Raw genomic sequence first — 19,779 nt, forward strand, 5'->3', positions numbered from 1 at the left:
CATAGTACAAATAATCACAGAAAATCCTTTGATAACACTAATTTCTATTTTTTAATGATATTCCACGATTGAGACAATTGGTTGAATCACATAAAACCATTTCATAGAAGTTCATTAATATTTTCATTATATAAAGCAATTTAACTTCAATTATTGATCAAAGTTCTTCCCCTATTGACAACGTTTATGAATAAGAGAAATTCCTACTATTGTTGTAGTTAGTGGGTTAGTGATGTTTGTTGCTCGCTTGGTGGTAAAGGGGTTCACTCAAGAAAACTTGTAGAGTGATGTAAAGAAGATATTGAAAAAAAAAAAAGAAAGGGATTACCAATAAATATAATGAGTGTTACTCTTAAATCAGTACTTTTGTTTGTTGGCATTTATGGTTGGTCAGGAATTTCTATATTTTTAGCCGACTATAATGGTCACTGTCAAAATGCGATTTACCTTTCATCTGACGTGTTCATATGGAGTCTGCTATTTCTTTGAATTCAACATCCATCACATGTTTTGCCCCTCATTCTAGTTATGTGAGGTAAACTGTGACACAAGCCTTAACGTGGGAAGCGATCATGGTGGTTTTGATTTTATTTTCAAAAATTCAAGTGGTGCTACTCTTCTTGGAGTATAACGAGGGAAGTTATTACTATTTGATCAGCCTTGTTTGAAGCTATATATGAAGGTCATGAGAATTTATTAGTAGAATCTAATAACAACGATATAATTTTCTATCTCTAGAAGGAATTAAATCCCTCCTATTTTGGATGACATTATTTTGTTATCTTCCATTATTGTTGATTATAAATTTTGTTTCAAGATAAAATTAATAACTTGGCTGAGTCTCCGACTAGGAAGGCTATGTGGATAAGATGTACAATAATTTGACCAAATTCCAATCCATGAATTTGGAATATATGTCAATCTCTTTCCATGAGTTATCCATCTGAACTATTGTTCAATTTGATCCATGAAATTATGAGATGTGTCAACGAGTTTACATCTTTTGCAGTGAGCGATGAAGTACAGTGAACATCAAATGGCTGAGAGCATTTGAACACATACCTTAAAAGACTCTCAACCACCCAATACTTACTGTACCAATGCAATGGTTGCAACCGATTTTCACATGCCAAGTTCCATCCATGAGTGATAGCACATAAACTATGAATAAATTCCCCTTTCCCTCTACGAAGGGTGGTTTGGGGATAAAAATCTTCTACAATTCCCATCTGGTGCAACACTATGCAATATCTCCTACAGAGGTCGACACCTGGCGATGTTGACGTGGACGGCCCAGATGAAGAGAGAGAAATGGATGCTACTCAGACCGATTTATATCCGATTAAACCAAATCGAACCGAAAGATGACCCAACCCAACCAACCCGTACAGAACCCTAAATCAGGCTTTCCTCTTCTTCTTCTTCTTCTTCATTCTTTGGGATTTCCTCTTCTTCTCTCTTCAACGCTCTCTCTCGTTTCAAAAGATACCTGCAACTAATTTGGGAAAAGCGTGTATGTACATTTAGAATGATTGCCTTCTCTACTTGCTATTCGTGGACAGGAAACAGTCAGTTAAAATTAGGGTATTATTAGAACCAATTAGATTCGACCACTTATTCTTCTGCCACACATGGTAAAGCTACAATGGAAGTATGAAGAATTTTTTTGTGTGAAAGAAACTCAATAAAAAGAATTATTTTTCTCTCTTTATTCTGTAGAAATGACTACTGCTTTGGGTAGTAAAATATTTTTTGAAAATTTATCTATGAGGTATGACTGTTAATGATTCAGTTGGCCTCATCATTATAATTTACCACTTTTTCTCTCCTCTTTGAAACAATAGGCTCAAGGGATCAAAGCATAGCCATTTCTTTGGTCATTAAGCAGTGTTGTTTACATCTGGGTTTTGTTGTTGGCTTGTACTTGGAGATAAAACCAGTGGAAATTACACAAAATTGTTCTTTTTGGCTCCAGAGGCTCACTAGAGGGTTTTAACCCCTGAGAAGTAATGGTTAGTTATCCTTTGAACCGAGAGAGAGGGTTTTCCCAAATCAGTTGCAGAGTGCTTTTCCCAAATCAGTTGCAGGGTTTTAAGTGCTGAGAAGAAATGGTTGAGAGAGAGTAGAGAGAGAGTCAAAAGAGAGTTGAGTTAGGGCAGAGAGGAGAGAGGAGAGAGGGAGTTTTTCATATCTTTTAATTCAAAATGGCTTTGAACTGATTCGGTTTAAGTTGAAGAACCACGATTTTGTATTGTTTCCCTAGTGGGTTAATCTAAGCTATTCAATCCGGAATGCCCACATGTCGACTTTTGCAGAGGGTATTGCAGAATATTACACAAGATGAAAATTTGAGAAGATTTTTATCCGTGGTTTGAGGGTTTTTGACTTCTTGTATAATAATAATAATAATAATAATAATAATAATAATAATAAACGAGCAGTAGGAATAAATCATCGGTCACAAAGAGGTAATCGGGGACAGCTGGCAGTGCTGATTGCTGATTGCTTGTTTGGCGCTTGCAGTAGTCTTTTATTTTATTATTATTTTTTTTTAATTTGGGAAGGGGGTTTTGCGGGGGTGGGTGAGGTGGGTTTGAACTTTGAACGCTTGCAGTAGTCACATGGCCCGTTCTTGTTCTTCTTCTTATTTATTTGGGTGTGATCCTCATAAGTCTCCGTTTCTCTCCCGGAACCAAGACCACCACCTTCTTCATCTTCTTCCTTTTGCTAATCAAATACCAACAACGTTTTCAATTCGTTATTTTCCTGACATACTTTCTTCTTATCATAAAAAGAAAAATAATATTAACATCAGTATCAGCAGCGGCAACTTTGTATTGGGGTATCCGATGGCGACGAGGCCCGATGGTTCATCTCCTCGGAAGAATATCACGACTTCCTATCGTCTACGGCATGTGGATTCAATGGCTACTCTGCCATCGGGCGCCGGCAGGATCTCGCACCTGAACGCAGTCATCCTGGGGGACTCCCTCGCTTCCGAAGAGAACGATATGGTCTTCCCCAGCCCCGAATTCTCCAGTCAGGCTCTCGTCCCATCTCCCGAAAAGGTACACAAATTAGAATTAATTCACTTTCTCTGGCGATGCAAGTTGAGTCCTTATCACATAGTCAACGCGATGGCTCGTTGCCATGTCCTCTTACGGTTTCCAGTGGTATTGAAATTGTAATTGTAATTGTAATTGTAATTTTATTTTATTTGGTCAGTATATGGAAATGTATAGCAAGTCAATTGTGGATCCCGCCGGATTCTGGTCGGAGATTGCATTGCTCTTCTACTGGAAACAGAAATGGGGCGACCAAGTCTACTCTGAGAACATGGATGTTAGCAAAGGCACTGTCAAGATCGAGGTAGCTCCTTCACTTTCCCTGTGTGTCTAGGTTATAAGGTTATTTATTTTTTCTCTGAAATCATAGCGGCTACTGTTGAGTGCTGTGTTTGTTTCTTCACAGTGGTTCAGAGGTGGGATCACAAACATATGCTACAATGCACTGGATAGAAACGTCCAGGCTGGACTTGGTGCCAAAACTGCAATCTACTGGGAAGGCAATGAACTTGGGCAAGACGGCAGCTTGACCTACATTGATCTTCTGGAGAGAGTTTGCCAAGTTAATATATTTCCATTGCTTTTTCATTCTTTTCGTTCTCTTTTCTTTTATTAACTAGACTCTTTTCAAATTTTCCAAATTAATTCACGACTAAATTATTTTTTTAATCAAGCTCTTTAATTCCTAATTCCAAGCATCCATATCCGCTGAACAGCTCGCCAATTACTTGAAAGATATTGGTGTTGGTAAGGGAGATGCCGTGATCATATATTTACCCATGCTGATGGAATTGCCCATTGCAATGTTGGCCTGTGCTCGCATTGCTGCCGTACACTCGGTACTATATGGCGATCTTCTCTTCTCGTTTTATCTTTGGAGTTCCTTGGAAGGGTAACTTCTAAATGTTGTTCTGTTCTTTTAGGTTGTGTTTGCTGGATTCTCTGCCGATTCTGTTTCCCAGAGAATCATGGATTGTAAACCAAAAGCTGTTATAACTTGCAATGCAGTTCGTAGGGGCTCCAAAGTCATCAATCTCAAAGACATTGTAGATGCCGCACTGGTTGAGTCAACCAAGAATGGGGTCTCTGTAGGTAAGTAACTTGAGGAAGTTGTCTTTTGCAACTAGGTACATAACCTTATTATTTTTTTCCCTTCCTCTTTGCATCCATCCTTAACTTGAGCACAGACCATCTTTGAGTCTCCTTTTGGTATATCATTTCCTTTTTTCTTTTGTCTTATAATTGTTTCCGTTTTCTAACAAACCACCCCTTTAACTTAAATTTTCAGTTGGTTAAACTTTAGGCCACAATATGTTCAATAGCATCTACATGTCCGCAATCCCCCTTCTTTGTGTATGCCATAGTCATTAAGGTCAAAGTTGAAGTCCTTTGTGCTAAATGACCATTAGTGATTCTTGTTCCTTGTGTCCAGGCCATTACCTATGGGTAATGGGCACTCGCCACTCGCCACTCACCACTCGGTACAGGGAGATGTGCAACTTTCTTCAAGAATTGCCCTCTCTTAGCCACAAAGGATCAAGAACTTATATATTTTTTTAATTTGCAATTACAATATCAACTAAAACTCCTCAGAGACGATAACAAAAGTAATTAAATGTATCTAACTCAATTATACAAAATATAACCACTTATCTGCAACCAAGTACTCTAGTGTTCAGGCTGATGCCCTAATGATACATTGCACATGTCCATTATTGCTCGGAATCACAATATCTTGGTCTCATCAGAAAGGTGGCTGAAAAAGCTTTTATATTGGCACTAAAGCTACACTAAACTAAAATGTTTCAACCTCCTAGGAATAGTCCCAGAAAGAACTGATGCAAATAACAGGTTACTTTCTCATACAAAAGTCCCTCCCATTCTTACCCAACTCAATTCCCATGGAAGAAAAAGCACCTCAGATTAATGGATAGATTTCTATTCCCTTTTCTTTCTTCTGATTGATATGTTCATACCTCATTCATTTTTAGTTGTGTGCTTTTTACATCACTTTTCAAAATGTGCGATCAAAGAAAAAGCACAGTTCAAAATCTTTTAATCTTTTGAAAAATTGAAAAACTCATGTCAGATTGTGATTGAGTTTGGTGTGTAATATCAAGGAGGCATCGCAGCTCCATTTTAGAATATAATATGGATTTCAATTGATTATTGTATTTGCTTCAAACTTCTAAATGTTTATTGGCAAGGTCTCAAGGATAAGGATTGGGGGTCAGATAATTCCCAGCTGATCCGAGTCCAGATCTATACCATATCACCTAATCCCCTTTGGATCATTCTGATATTACCAATGGGCTGGACATGTGCTTTAAGGGAACATTGGACAGGGTGATTGGAATAATTGGATCGTGATCTTACGGTTTGGACTGTGGACTAGAAGTGCTGATTGGTCCATGGTTTAAGAGAATATTCCTGGTCGGACTAGGGCTTGAACAATGCAATGCCCTCTTCAGTTTTAAAAATATTCAATCAGACTATCCACTATATTTTCACTGGGGATCAGTACCAGATACCGATCCAGATTGGTACAGCCGATCCATAACAGTTGACACCGTTTTTATTAGGCATAAGAGGCATCTTTGTGTTTGAGCTGCAGTTATTAAGACGCAATAATTTTCTTTATTTTGTCTCATGAGTAGTTGAGTTGAGCAATGCAGTTCACTGATGATAAACTAACAGATGAATGTGGATGCATGCCATGCTGTTTCTTGTATATTTGTCTTTACAAAGATGAGCCTCCCCAATTATCCACGCCTTTTTATAAACAAAGTGTGTGTGTGTGGTAAATTTGTGTTTACCAAACCTTTCTAATGATAAGTTGTATGGCATCTTCTTTTCTTTATTAGATGTATGTTTAACCTATGAAAACCAGTCAGTGATGAAGAGGGAATCTACAAATTGGATTGAAGGAAGAGACATTTGGTGGCAGGTTAGCAGATTTTATTTCTTCAAACATGATTTGGAATTTCTCAAATCATGTTTTTGCTATATTTCATACGCTTAATGTATCAATCTCCTTGTTCTGTGCTTCTCTTCTTGTTCTTTACCCCTGTAGTACATAACTGTGAAGTAGTATTCGAAAGTGAAACTCAAAACATTTGTGGTGGATCAATGATGTGCAAGCATCTTCAGTACAAGAGTAATGAAATGTGCATTGTCTTCAGTACATTCTTCTCTTGTGTTTTTGACGATAGAGGGCTGTCTTCCAGGATACTGTCCCTAAATATCCGACAACATGTGATGTGGAGTGGGTTGACGCAGAAGACCCGCTTTTTCTGCTCTATACTAGTGGGAGCACAGGAAAACCAAAGGTGATTTAAGTGATGGCATTTTAATTGTTTTGTTTATGCTGTATGTTTTCAAAACTGAAATGGCAAATGCAGGGTGTTCTCCACACGACTGGAGGATATATGGTATACACTGCAACAACATTCAAATATGCATTTGACTACAAGCCATCTGATATATACTGGTATGCTGGAATAGATTTTGAGTTTGTTTTTTAAATTGGATTAGATCATATCTATTGAGAGCTCATATATCTTTTACTGATTCAAGGTGTACAGCTGATTGTGGTTGGATTACTGGACATAGCTATGTTACTTATGGTCCTCTGCTAAATGGAGCAACTGTGGTGGTTTTTGAAGGGGTAAATTACTCAAACTTATACCTGTAGAGGTAGAAATCAGATGTGAGAAATTTCTGGTCTACACAATTTAACTGATTTAAAATGAGATAAATAGAAATTTGCAATAATTTTCTCTGGGTTGTCTATAATTTCTGTACCCATAAACTTTATGACCCTTTTCTTTTTGGGAATATTTTTTGTAGTTTGGAATGTTAACTAATAGTTTAGTAGTTATGTAGAAAATTGAAATGAATCTCAGTAAAGACTAGTAATCGATTATCTGTTTTCTTTGTTTCAAGGACATTTTATGGTGGCCAATGATTTTCTCCAGTTGTTTTGCAAGTTTTCATCTTGATGCATTTTAACATAACAAAACATTGTAGAGGCATCGGGAGAGAATTATGTAGGCGGGATGACAGAGGAACCAAGGTTTTAAAATTCAGAATTGGATTGCCATTTCCGGTCGAATCGGCCGAATCTGATGTGTGATTCTGTTAGATTCACGCTTTGCAGATCGGATCGGGCATGGAATCGGGCGATGTGATCTGATTCCATTAAATGCATGCTTGCCACGTCTCATTTTCTCAGCCATTAAAAAAAAAATTAACAGGAAAAATTCAGAAGAACTGCGAGGCTGGGAGCAGGAGAGGGAGATGGAGGGGAAAGAGGGAGAGGGGGCAGTGGATCTAGAGCCAAGACCAAAGGGTCTTAAAATTATGACGATCAGAGAGTTGCAGTCTTGAGGCTGGTGGGTATGAACTTGTTGATGATAATCTATGCCATGTTGCTGCTGCTCTGAACTGATAGCCAACCCAGCACAGAGTCACTGGTTGGGTTGGAATCTAACAGCCTGTGAATGGAAGGAGGTGAGTCACTGGATCCTGCGGTTGGAGGGTGCAGTAGTTGCAGGATGACAGCTGGAGACTGGAGACTCCGTGAGGTTGCAGCCTGCAGGGGTTGGACACCATCAATGCCAATTGGGTCCTCGCATATGGCTGTGCGTCCTTTCGTGCAAGTGGACACCATCTCCAACAGTGTCAAAACCTTCTTGATGACGAAAGCTCCAGTATCTTGCTGTTGGAGGGGCAGATGGGTTAGGGCTGTGGCTGACGGCGGAGGTGGGGAGGTGGAGAGAGAGGAGAGGGAAAAGGGAGGAGGAGGGGGAGGGAGTGCCGAAGAGGGAGAGGGGCAGTTGATGGGTGGAGGGAGAGAGCGGGGTTGCAGGGATGGGGACTGAGGAGAGAGAAGAAGCTTGTGATTTTAAAAATTTCTTTTTGTATTTTTTTATTATAAGAAATGCCGTTTCTTGCTGATTCACCATCCAATCCCAAAAAGTGGTCAGAAGCATGGGAGGTTACCACATTCCTGCCGATTCATCCGATCCTTGAATTGGTATTAGAGTCGAAATCAGCTGAGGCCGATTCTGATTACTATAACCGTGAGAGGAACCTAAAGTAACTACACTTGTGACCTTACCCCCTGGTTAAAAGTTAGGTTTCTAAGACACTGAAGAAACATCTATGTCTTGATGGAAGTTTCTGGCAGCAAATAATTCTATATGTTTATGCCTCAAACAGTGTTAAAGTAGGCAACAACTAGTTGGAATTTAAGAGTGGTGAACATCGAACTGCTGTCCAAACAAATACTCTGGAAGCTCACAATAAGTGGAGACGTAGTCCTCAAGACGTGGTCCTTTCTCCTCAAAGAACTCTGGTGGAATTACATACTTGACGTGCTTAGTCACCCAATCATCGCTAATAGTGAAGACTGCACCCACATGATCTTCTGCAACTACATCATCACCTTGCTAATCCTCCACTTTAAATTCATCAGTCTTCGTCACTTCTGTCCACTGTAACCTCTACTGAAGGAGTTACATGTAAAACATGAATGCCGACGGTGTCGTCTTCATTCTCTTCAATGTTATCAGTCGGCTGCTCTTTAATATCATCACCAGCTCATCGCCAAAGGGAAGGGGCTTAACATATGTTGTCTCAGATTGAATTTGATGGCTGCTACAATATGGTTCATTGGTCGTTGGGGGGAAAAACTTGGCAAAGTGACCATACTTGTGGCAATGGTTGCACTTCGTGCCACCTCCATTAACCACGAGAGCTTTACCCTTATCTGTTGTAACTTTTGGAGCTTGGGTAGGGAAGCTACTTGGTTTGCTTTCTGTAAAATCCCTTCTAGCATCTTCAAACTGTGGGTTGAAGCATCGAGGGGCTGCCTTGAGTAAATCCTCTGCTTCCATTGCTTTCTCGAAGCAGTCATTCAAACTGTGGATGTCAGTCACACCCATTTTGTCACGTATATAGCTCTAATCCCAATATATTCTTCTAAAGTCATGGACCCTTGATTGAAGAGTGTTGAGTTGATTATTTAACCTCCATCAAAAGGTGGAGGGTAAATAGTTCTCCTTCAACAGTTCTTTCATCTCCTCCCTATCAACTTAGCTCGGGCCAGCTTCATCTTCCACTCCTTTGATAGAGTGAACCAATCAAAGTAGTCGTCGAGGGAACACAACCAATCGTAGAATACAAGTGGGTCATGCTTCCTTTTATACTCCTTCAACTCGAGCTTCATCTTATGTTTGTCATCATTTTGTCATGGATTAGCATCATGATCAGTATCATCATTATAGCTGGCTGTCTGTATGGTCATTTGAGCTTGTCGAAGAGGAGGTTGTGGAACACGGTTGACAATAGTTTGTTGCTGTCCCCCCGTTTGTCCTTGTATTCATGGAGACGTTGCCCCATAGTTGATAGCTTCTCAGTCAACTGTCTAACAGCTTCAGCAAGAGCAAGATTAGTAGTTTCCAGTGCATGGTGTGGAGTATTAGAACTCGCCTCAGCCCTGCTTATGTTATTTTCATTATGATTCTCAGTTGCTGTTGGATTCAATTCTATTGTCTATTAGCTTCTGATTGGTTGCTCTTTTATAATTGATTCTTTATAATTTGTTACCTCCCCAAGATCTGCAACTACCGGTTATCAATTGTTATTGTAATGAGATTCCTTGTTCAAGTAAGAAGTCTCTAGAACTCCCAGTTTCACCCTTTGGAATTGGCTGAATTTTTTTTGGAGCTATTCCCCCTTTGGACAACTTTTGACCAGTTTTTGAGCCTTTTCTGAGCCTTGCCTGATAAACTATTAAGTTTCTCCATGTTATGGTTCTGAAATTCTATATTGAGAATCTTATTACCTGTACGGATCTCTTAGATCTCAGAATCAAACCATTGGATCAACCTGAGATTTTGATATCTTATTCTGTCCTGTTAAGAGAGTCCTCGAACAAACTTTGGAGTCCATTTGTTTATTTGATTTTGTGCCATTGAGTTTCTCTTTAAATCTGGGAACTCTCGTCTTTGGTTCTTCTTCTTGTGGGTTTCTGAAAAACCTCTCTTTAGGTGATTTCAGACCACATTATAACTCCAATCTGATTCAAGATTTCAGAATTTCTTAGACCATCCAGGAAATAATAGCTGCAACCGCAGCAGAAAAACCTCAGCGTAAAAAATAAATGTTTCTTAACCTCAGAGATTTACAATAGAGAATTTTCCTTTAAAGACTAGGTTGGCTTGCTAGGCTTATACTCCTTCAAATTGAGCTTTGACTAGAAGATTCTCCTAATCAGGCAGGACTTTCATGTGCTGATGAAGAAACAATTGGATTCTTTAGAACCATTCCTATGATAAGAAAGAGGTAGGAATAAATAGGTGACATTTTAGTAGAACTACCACTACTCTAGTAAATTACATACCAATCCCAGGCCCCTTGGGGAGTGCTCAGGACACAGCAGGGTTGAATTTGAAGGCTGAACAAGCCTTTCACAACTTGCAGCAGCAAAGTACTTAATAGTTATGGGAGCTTGGTGGGTAAGTTATTGATAGGGAAGAAAATTTCCTGTACTTCATAGTTTGGGCAGCAAAGTATAGTAATGTGGGAGTAATCAATTCACCAAAAAAAAAAAATGTGGGAGTAATTGGAAAACCAATTAATGGCACTTAAGAAGTGAAAACATTCATCAAATGTGTCAAAATGTCCCTTGATTTTTTGCTATTTGGTGGGAGGGTGTATGTCAAACTGGGGTTAGGACACAACTTTGTGGGTGCCGCAGCTATGGATACTCTTTTCAGTGGAAGAAACATTGGTTCTGAAGAAGATATGCTTTCGCTTTTGACTACATTTCCTTATATATGCTTGCAGGCTCCAAACTATCCAGATCCTGGACGTTGTTGGGACATTGTTGATAAGTTCAAAGTAACAATTTTCTACACTGCCCCCACATTGGTGCGATCCCTCATGCGGGAGGGGAATGAGGCAAGAAATATCTTAAATATTACACCTGATATATGGGCTTAGCAGATCTTGTTTCATGGATGATTCTTCTCTTGTGTGTGTGTTTTATGCCATATCATTTTTAAGAGGTTATGTTTGTGCAGTATGTGACCCGCTACGCTCGCAAATCATTACGAATCCTTGGGAGTGTGGGAGAGCCCATCAATCCGAGTGCATGGAGGTCAATACTTTCCTCTACTGCATGCCATGCATCTCTTCATCCTGAACTCAAAAAGATAAAACACATTTTGTTTTCTTACAGGTGGTTTTTCAATGTCGTTGGAGATTCAAGATGCCCTATATCAGACACCTGGTGGCAAACTGAGACTGGTGGCTTCATGGTAATTTCCATTATCTCTCCTTAATGTCAATCTGGATTCTTAGAATTTGAACTGCTGTGATCTTAGGAATTAGGATCAATGCTTAAGAGAATGAGTTTGAGTTGCCTGGCACTGAGGCTGCTTTTGGTCTCACTTCTGATTTTCAAAGTTGTTTCTTCTGTGAATGATTTCTTTCATTCTAGTAGGGATAAACAAATATTTACTGTAGGTGAGAAGATCCCCAATGAAATGAGGAAATGATTCCTTGGAACTGAGTGAAAGTATTTGCTCAAAAACCAATTCCTTTAGTTCAAAAGAATTCAAAGAATTACTTGGAGAATCATATTTGTGCCAGACTAGCATTGCTCCTCAGAATCACTTCAGACTTGGATTCCTACCATCATAGGTAATTCTGAAGTTTCATGGGGCTTCAACCTCTACTTAGGCAGAATTTTTCATTTTTTGATCATGTGAATCGGAAATAGAGTTAAAAGTCTGAATTGTACCAATTTTCTTCTGTTTAGATTCTCAAGATTAGCCAACCCCATTTAGTTAGGATAAGGTACTGAAGATCCAAACTTAACCTTATGCTTCCTAAGGTAGACTTAACAGGCCAAGGCTTTCTTCTTCCCTTCTTTTCCATTTGGTAAATATGCAAGCACACAAATTTGTGGCAAACTCCACTAGTTATACATCAGAAAATTTTATTTTTTCCATTTGGTTTTCCTTATTTTGAACTATGATGTAGCTAGTGATTTCAATTTCCAGGTTAAGTTATTGTAATAAAAATCTCTGTTCACAATCATGAAATGACTCACATAGCCTTTAATCAAAATCACTGAAAATGATTTCAAAATAGGCCATTGTTGGTATTGAACTCTATCATCCAAATCAGTAAAATATTTTAGAACCTTGGAAATATGGTTAATTTCAAGGTTTGCCCTTTCTGCATTGCAGATTACTCCTTTGCCTGGTGCCTGGCCACAGAAACCTGGTTCTGCGACTTTCCCTTTCTTTGGTGTCCAGGTGTGTGTAAACAAAACTGATACATTACAGAATTTTCGCTTCTATTAGTTTCCTTCTCATGTTTTATATAAAACTGCAGCCAGTTATAGTTGATGAGAAGGGAAATGAGCTTGAAGGCGAGTGCAGTGGATACCTATGTGTAAAGAGCTCATGGCCTGGAGCCTTCCGTACTCTTTATGGTGATCATGAAAGATATGAAACTACTTATTTCAAGCCTTTCCCAGGCTATTATTTCTCTGGTGATGGCTGCAGCAGGTAAACTGTTTTTACAATGAAGCAGAAAATAAGTGTTTCAAGTGGGAAATTATGTAGACCATAGTTGTCACGGCGTCTAGGCGATCCAAGTCATTGGAGAGGGTCTGGATGCAAAGCGACACCACCAAGGCGCCTGGATGCTAGTCAATTTATTGACAACTTTGATGTAGACGCACTTCTTGGAATCTAGGGCTAGACTCACCCAAAAGTCTGCTGTTCTACCCTCCTGAGATATTAGATGTGAAAGGCAAGAAGTAAAGCAAAAAGAAAGTGGAGAATGTCACATTCTAATTGAGAAAAGTCACACAGACAAAATGGCATTCTAATCTCTGTTCTCGACCTTAATTATGACTTATTAAAATCTTGCTCACTCCTAGCAATCTGTAAAAACTTGGCCCAGAGGCTGTGACCTGAAAGGGTCCCTGGTCAGTTGATCCGTTTTGACGGGTTGACTGGGTGCTGGCAGCTAAGATAACCTGCTATTTATCAGCTTCTGTTTTTGTTATGGGAAGTGGTTCTCTGCTCGGGAGTATGGCCTACGCCAGCATTCCCTATGTCAGTCTATCTCCTCCCCAAAACAAGGGGTAGAGGTTTCTTTTCACAGGAGGAGAGAGATAGAGACATGTGAGCGCTGGTGTAGGCCACGCTTCTAGACAGAGTTTACCTTATGTTATTTATGCATGCCATGTCATACTTATTCTTTCTGCTAAGAAATTAATTTACTCTAAACTTAATCGTAGTAGCTTACAATTGTTTCTCTTATTAAATGTAGTTCTAGTTTCACAACTGGTAATGGTTACAGATAGATTTATGCATTCAATAACAATTAAAGTAAAGCTTTCAAAATTTTGCATTGCTATTAATTATCCATTCATCAGAGTAAATTTTCGAAACTTCGGCATTAAACTATTAATTGGTGGATAATTCGTATGCACACAAATCAATGGGCTAATTAATCAGCCCAACTGATTGAGGAAGAATAATTATTCTTCTTTTCTTTTCCTCAACAATTCCAAATCAATCAGGTATATAATGTGCTAGCCTAGACTTCATGGTTTCTCTCTGGATTAAACAATTTGCCTGTAAAACCAGATGGTTCATTGTGTTCAGAAACTGATTCACAATCATATTGGGGTGACAAACTGACTGGTCCCCAAAAGCCAGCTCAAAAGCAGGAGCCTGAACCATTTGTCAGACAGGTTGACAATGTTAACTTGAACCTTTCTTATTGGGTTGGATTGGGTTGGGCTGGACTATTAATCAATCTTCTAATCAAACAATGTTACTAATAATACCAAAATAAAGACAGTTGACATTTATAAGGATGGAAAAAGATGGCCACAATAATAACTAGGCTTTAAAGCTGTCAATGCATCTTGGATTATGGTGTTTTAACATGACACATGGTCTCGTTTTCCTTTATATTTGGAGGATCTGTATTGAATGCATCTGAATTACTTTAGTTCTTGCTTGGCTATCTGATTTTCCTTGTGCACTTTGTATTTTTGATCCAAATGGTGATTATATTTTTTCATATTAAATTTGAATGACCTTTGCTTGTTGGGCTGTTTTTCATGTTTTAGGGACAAGGATGGCTACCATTGGCTCACTGGAAGAGTTGATGACGTTATCAATGTCAGGTGACTTTTGGACTTTGTCAGCTCCTTCTAGATTCTCTGATTTTCAGATGGGTGCATTTGAGGGCATAATCTAGTTTATGGATAGATATTGGGCTGTAGGTTTCATAGCATTGTGTTGATTGGTTGTACTTGTCTGTTTCTTTTTCTTTGGTCTTTTCAAGGGTTTGTTTTTATCTTTCTTGATGTTTCCACAGTGGACATCGCATTGGCACAGCAGAAGTGGAATCTGCTCTTGTCTCACACCCCCAATGTGCCGAAGCAGCTGTCGTTGGGTTTGAGCATGAGGTATGTTTTTCTTTATATACATTTTCGTAGGAATAATATACCATGGCCAATGGGAGGATGTAATTTCTCTCTTACCACACTTGAAATGATGACAAGTGTATTTTGGAAAGTTGAAACTAGGCAATCTGTCCAACCAATTTGGTCGGCAATGATAGACCAAATGACCAATATTTTCAGGAACCGTAAACGTTGCAAGGATTCATGTTTCTTATCTACTAAATTCCATATTATCAAGGGTAATGGGAACAACTCAACTCGGCCTTATCCCAACCAAATTGAATCAGCTACATGGATCATTTTTCTCCTATCTGCTCTATTCAAAGCCATACTTGTTACTAGTCCTAAGCTATTTATGTCTTTCCTTTCCACTTCTCCTAGAGCCATTTGAGGCCTACCCTAGGCTCTTTTAGCTCCTTCAATCAGAATCAAATCACCCATTTGTATAGAGCACTCAAAGGCCTCTGTTGCATATGGTCATGCCACCTTAAACGACTTTCTCGTAACTTATCATGTATCAAAGTTACTCCTGAATTATTTCTTTCTTTGCTTTTCTTTTCTTTTCTTTTCTTTTCTTTGCTTTTCTTTTCTTTTCTTTTCTTTTCTTTTCTTTTCTTTTCTTTTCTTTTCTTTTCTTTTCTTTTCTTTTCTTTTCTTCTTCTTCTTCTTCTTTCTTCTTCTTTTTTTTTTATTATTATTATTATTTTTTATTTTTTATTTTTTTAAATCTTCTAGTTTTACCACTCATCAATCTTAACATCCTTATTGTCGCTACACTAAGTTTGTTTGTATGTTGTTTCTTCACTGTCCAACATTAAACTTCATAATTGACCTATAAAGTTTTCCTTTGAGTTTTAAAAGAATACGTTGACCACATAAGTACACAACACTCTAGAGACACCCCTCCACTTCATCCACCCTATTCTAATTCTGTGTAGCATCATCATCTATTTTTCCTTTATTTATTATTGAAGCCAGTTACCTAAAATTTTCTTTGCGGTGTTTCCCTATATCAATTTTCACCACCAAACTTTCAATCCTATTCTTACTAAAGTTAAACTTCATATACTTTTTTTTTGTTCTTCTTATCTTAAAACCTTTGATACAAGACCGATCTCCATAATTCTAACTTTGCATTTATCTATGCTTTTGTTTCTCCACCAAAACAATATCATCATCAAAAATCATACTCCAAGGGATCTAATCATGTATGTCTCTAGTTAGATCATTTATGATTATGCAAACAAATACAGACTTAAAGCTGATCCTTGATGTAATCAATTGTAATTGTGAATTCCCTACCTTGTCCCTCCACGGTTCTTATTCTAGTCACTACACTATTATACATATATTTTACTATGTCCACATATTTACTTGAAACACTTTTTCTTCTCTAACAAATTTTCCAAAATAAATAGTGTATGTGGTCGATCTTCCTGGCATAAAACAAATTGGTTATCCCAAATATTAATTTCTTGTTCAGGCGGGTTTCAATTACTTTTTGCAATAATTTCATAGCATGGCTCATAAGCTTTATTCCTCTCTAAGTTAGAAACTTACAACTTTGATTGTCACCTTTATTTTTATAAATAGAACCACAATGCTTTTCCTTCGTTCATCTGGAAATTTTTTTGCGCTCATAATCTTATTAAACAACTTAGCCAAGTTATTCTACAAATTCCTAAGCTCTTCCACACCTCTATGGAGATACGATTTGTTCCTGCTACTTTCCCTATTTTCATCCTCTTTGAAGCTTCATATGTGGTTTCTTGATGGGTATTGCTTATTACAACCTTTTAAAACATTATTAGTTGGAATGTTTTCATTTATTAAGTTGTAGAAATAGTTTTCCCATTTCTCTTTAGTCTTCTCATCACATATTAATACATTATCATCTTAAATTTTAATGCACATCTAATATAGTTGGAATCTCTGCTCTTCCTTTCTCTCATTTTAGCTATAGTTTATAGATATTTTCCCCCATTCTTTGTGCCTAAATTGTATAGAGCTCTTCATATTTGTTAGTCCTTGCTTTCCCTACTACCTGCTTAGTTTCATTTTAGTGAACATATACCTTTTTAAATCTACATCATCCTTAGTCCTTTGCCAAGTTTTAAAACTAGACTTCTTATCTTTAATGACGGCTTGAACTTCATCATCCCACCACCAATTTTCCTTAGATGAATTTTGTTTTCCTTTAGATTTTCCTAGAATATATTTAGCTACATTCTTTTCATAGATAGCCATTTCATTCGACATCATATTAGTGTCTTAATCGAAGTCCTTCCTTCTCTAGGTTACTAATTTACTAGTAAATGTTTTCAATTTTTCTCCTTTTAAGTTCCACCATCTTGTCCCAGGGCTAATAATTTCACATTTCTTATGCTTCAGCATTTTAAAACAAATATCTATGACTATTAATCTATGTTGTGTGGTTAAGCTCTCCCCTTGTATAACCTTACAATCTTTACATAATAATTCCCTTGTAAGTTGTAACTAGAAAGAAGCTTATTTGGCTGCTATTTTCTCACATTTGAAGGTTATTAAATGTCCTTTTATCTTTTCAAAGCATGTGTTTACTATTGATAAATCATAAGCTACACCAAATTCTAAAATTGAAGTTCCCTCCTTGTTCCTTTCTCCAAAACTAAATTGCCATGAATTCTTTCATAACCTCGACTATTTCTTCCAACATGTCCATTTAGATCTCCCTTATAATAATTTTTTCTCTTTGACTAATTCCTCCTATTAACCTATCCATGAGTTCCCAAATTCGTTTCTGAGTATTTTTATCTACTCCGATTTGGAGTGCATAAATACTAATTGTATTGATCAGTTATTTCCTAATGCAAGTTTGATGGATAAACCTCACCAATGCTATTTACTTCTACAACATCATCTTTTAAATCTTTATGTACTACCATTCCCACTCCACTTCTATTATTTTTGTCCCCAATGTACCAAAGTTGTAGTTATCTAATTCCTTTGCCTTTTTATTCTTCCATCTAATATCTTGTATACAAGCTTTGCTAACTCTTCTCCTTCTCTTTATATCTATAAATTCTGTACTTTTTCCAGTTAAAGTTCCTACATTCCAAGGTGCGAATTTAATCCTATGCTTTTAGACTAGCTTCTTTATCAGCACCCTAGCATTAAGTCAAAAATATAAAATCCTAGGATCTATCAAAACAATTTGGCTATAGATTTTACAATGCCGGCTGCTGAGTTGATGCAACAACCCTCCTTTGTCCAGGGTTGGGACCGGCAGCATAAAACACTGCAGAGTTTATCAAGGGAGTGTAAACACAGGTTGTCTGTGTATGATTCACTATCTTAATAGGTTGAAGACTCCTCCTCTAGGGGAGCATTTCTGTAAGATGAGTTTGAGGAAGATTCTTATGGAAAAGTGAATTGTGAGTGAGATGCATGAGTCAATCACAAAACCATCAAGACTGGTTACAAGTTTGTTACATACTCATGTTTATAAGGTAACTAATCAGATTGATTGGTCAGGAATGGCTAGTGAATGATTAAGCAAATTGGCTATACACATCCACACACACCCACACCCACCCACACACACACACACACACACACACACACACGACATCAAAGAATAAGATTAGTTGGTTCCTTACTGGTATTCACAGTGCAGTATCCCGTCAGCAAACATAAAGGAGTTTTTCTTTTGGTGTCAATAGAGTTTATGTTTTCTGGCAGAATCTTTGTCTGGAAATGTTAGAAAAAATGTTGCACAAATCTACTCCCATGTGTCTCTGCATTCATGTTTAGAAAGCTTGCTTTTCCTGACATCGCCCATGACAGGCACATTCACATTGAATCTCTTCTTACTCTTTTTTGACTGTCTACACTTTGTCTGCTCCTAGGTCAAAGGGCAGGGCATATATGCATTTGTTACTTTGGTTGATGGTGTTCCTTACAGTGAGGAACTCAGGAAAAGTCTTGTAGCTGCAGTCCGAAACCAGGTTTGTGTCTTTGCTCATTAACACGACTACACTTTTTGAATGAAATAATCGACATAGAGCAGAATGACTTGTTTGATTCATTTTGAGTCGTATTAATCAGCTGATGCTTGCTTCCTGATTAGAAAAGGAAAAAAAGAAAAGAGGGGTTTAATACACCAAAGAAGCATATAGATTTTAAGGAGAGGGTGCTCCTGCACCAGCGTGGGGGGGGGGGGGGGGGAGGAATGGGAGCCATGTGGAAGAATCAACAGTGCCCAGATTTCCAACTTTCATGGGGGTGAGGCAGTCATTTTCCCCCCTCCCCCATTGTCTGGGCACAGGGCCATACTTTTTTTGGCCTTTTAATGTAACACTTTTATTTTCCCGATGAGAGTAAATCTTGTCATTTCACATAAATACTGCATTACCTAACTTTTAGCTTTTTGAAGCCATTTTTTATCCCGTATTAAATAAAATTTGGGAATAAGACAAGGGGTAATTAAAAGAAAGTTACAATTTCTTATTTCACCAATTTGATGACAAGAAGTTCTACCTTTAAAGAAAGTGTTTATTTAGGAATCAACAAGATTTGGCCTCAGAAGATGGCTTAGAATTTTGGTGGTCTCTACATGTAAGAAATGCTTGCATCATAACTAGCCTAAACTGCAAGTTGCTGGGGTGATTGGTGCATTCACTGTCCGTTCATTATTGAAAAATTAGAACTTAACCTGAAACTGTGTGTGGTTTTTATATCAGATTGGTGCATTTGCTGCTCCTGACAAAATTCACTGGGCACCTGGGCTTCCAAAAACGAGGAGTGGGAAGATAATGAGAAGGATTCTAAGGAAAATTGCGTCTAGACAGTTGGATGAACTTGGAGATACGAGCACGCTTTCTGATCCGGGTGTGGTTGATCAGCTAATAGCACTCAGTGATTGCTGAAGGTCTGGATTTCAGGAGGTCAGAGGAGAGGCCAGTTTCGGGAGCATTCTTAATTTAGGCTTCACGAGGGAATCCAAAAACGTTCCAGGTCTCTTTTCGTCCTTGGAACTTTGTATCCGACTACATTATTTAGTATAATAAATGTGATCGAGGAAATAGTAGTCAAAACTAAAGTTTTTCTTGTGTCGGACCAAAAATTTATCCTTTTTACAGTGTAGCTCTTCATAAGTAATTTTCTTTTAACAAAGTTTGGGGACTGAAATTTTAAAAAGATTTGTCTTCAATAAATTTGGGGAGA

At 38.0% G+C, this 19,779-nt stretch overlaps 1 protein-coding gene across 1 annotated transcript; it reads left to right on the plus strand.

The window, feature by feature from the left end:
• The first annotated feature begins 2,595 nt into the window (after positions 1–2,595).
• Positions 2,596–19,752, plus strand: LOC122076586 (acetyl-coenzyme A synthetase, chloroplastic/glyoxysomal). The gene is made up of 18 exons (XM_042641974.1): positions 2,596–3,068; positions 3,226–3,369; positions 3,472–3,627; positions 3,782–3,904; positions 3,989–4,157; positions 5,930–6,012; positions 6,293–6,394; positions 6,467–6,555; positions 6,642–6,732; positions 10,920–11,033; positions 11,156–11,232; positions 11,314–11,392; positions 12,329–12,397; positions 12,477–12,652; positions 14,236–14,292; positions 14,487–14,577; positions 18,462–18,560; positions 19,296–19,752. Exons 1-18 carry the CDS (start codon positions 2,622–2,624, stop codon positions 19,479–19,481), a joined length of 2,352 nt encoding a protein of 783 aa, XP_042497908.1. The 5' UTR covers positions 2,596–2,621; the 3' UTR covers positions 19,482–19,752.
• The last annotated feature ends 27 nt before the right edge of the window (positions 19,753–19,779 follow it).

Source organism: Macadamia integrifolia, chromosome 4, assembly GCF_013358625.1.
Source record: "Macadamia integrifolia cultivar HAES 741 chromosome 4, SCU_Mint_v3, whole genome shotgun sequence".
In the NCBI taxonomy this organism is placed as follows: domain Eukaryota; kingdom Viridiplantae; phylum Streptophyta; class Magnoliopsida; order Proteales; family Proteaceae; genus Macadamia; species Macadamia integrifolia.

What these genes read in the sequence shown, in the direction of transcription:
- LOC122076586 (XM_042641974.1), top strand. Translation starts at nt 2,622, where the DNA reads ATGGCCCGTTCTTGTTCTTCTTCTTATTTATTTGGGTGTGATCCTCAT. An exon ending in TCATGCGGGAGGGGAATGAG is followed by an intron (nt 11,034 to 11,155) that starts GCAAGAAATATC and finishes ATGTTTGTGCAG; the next exon opens with TATGTGACCCGCTACGCTCG. An exon ending in ATCAATCCGAGTGCATGGAG is followed by an intron (nt 11,233 to 11,313) that starts GTCAATACTTTC and finishes GTTTTCTTACAG; the next exon opens with GTGGTTTTTCAATGTCGTTG.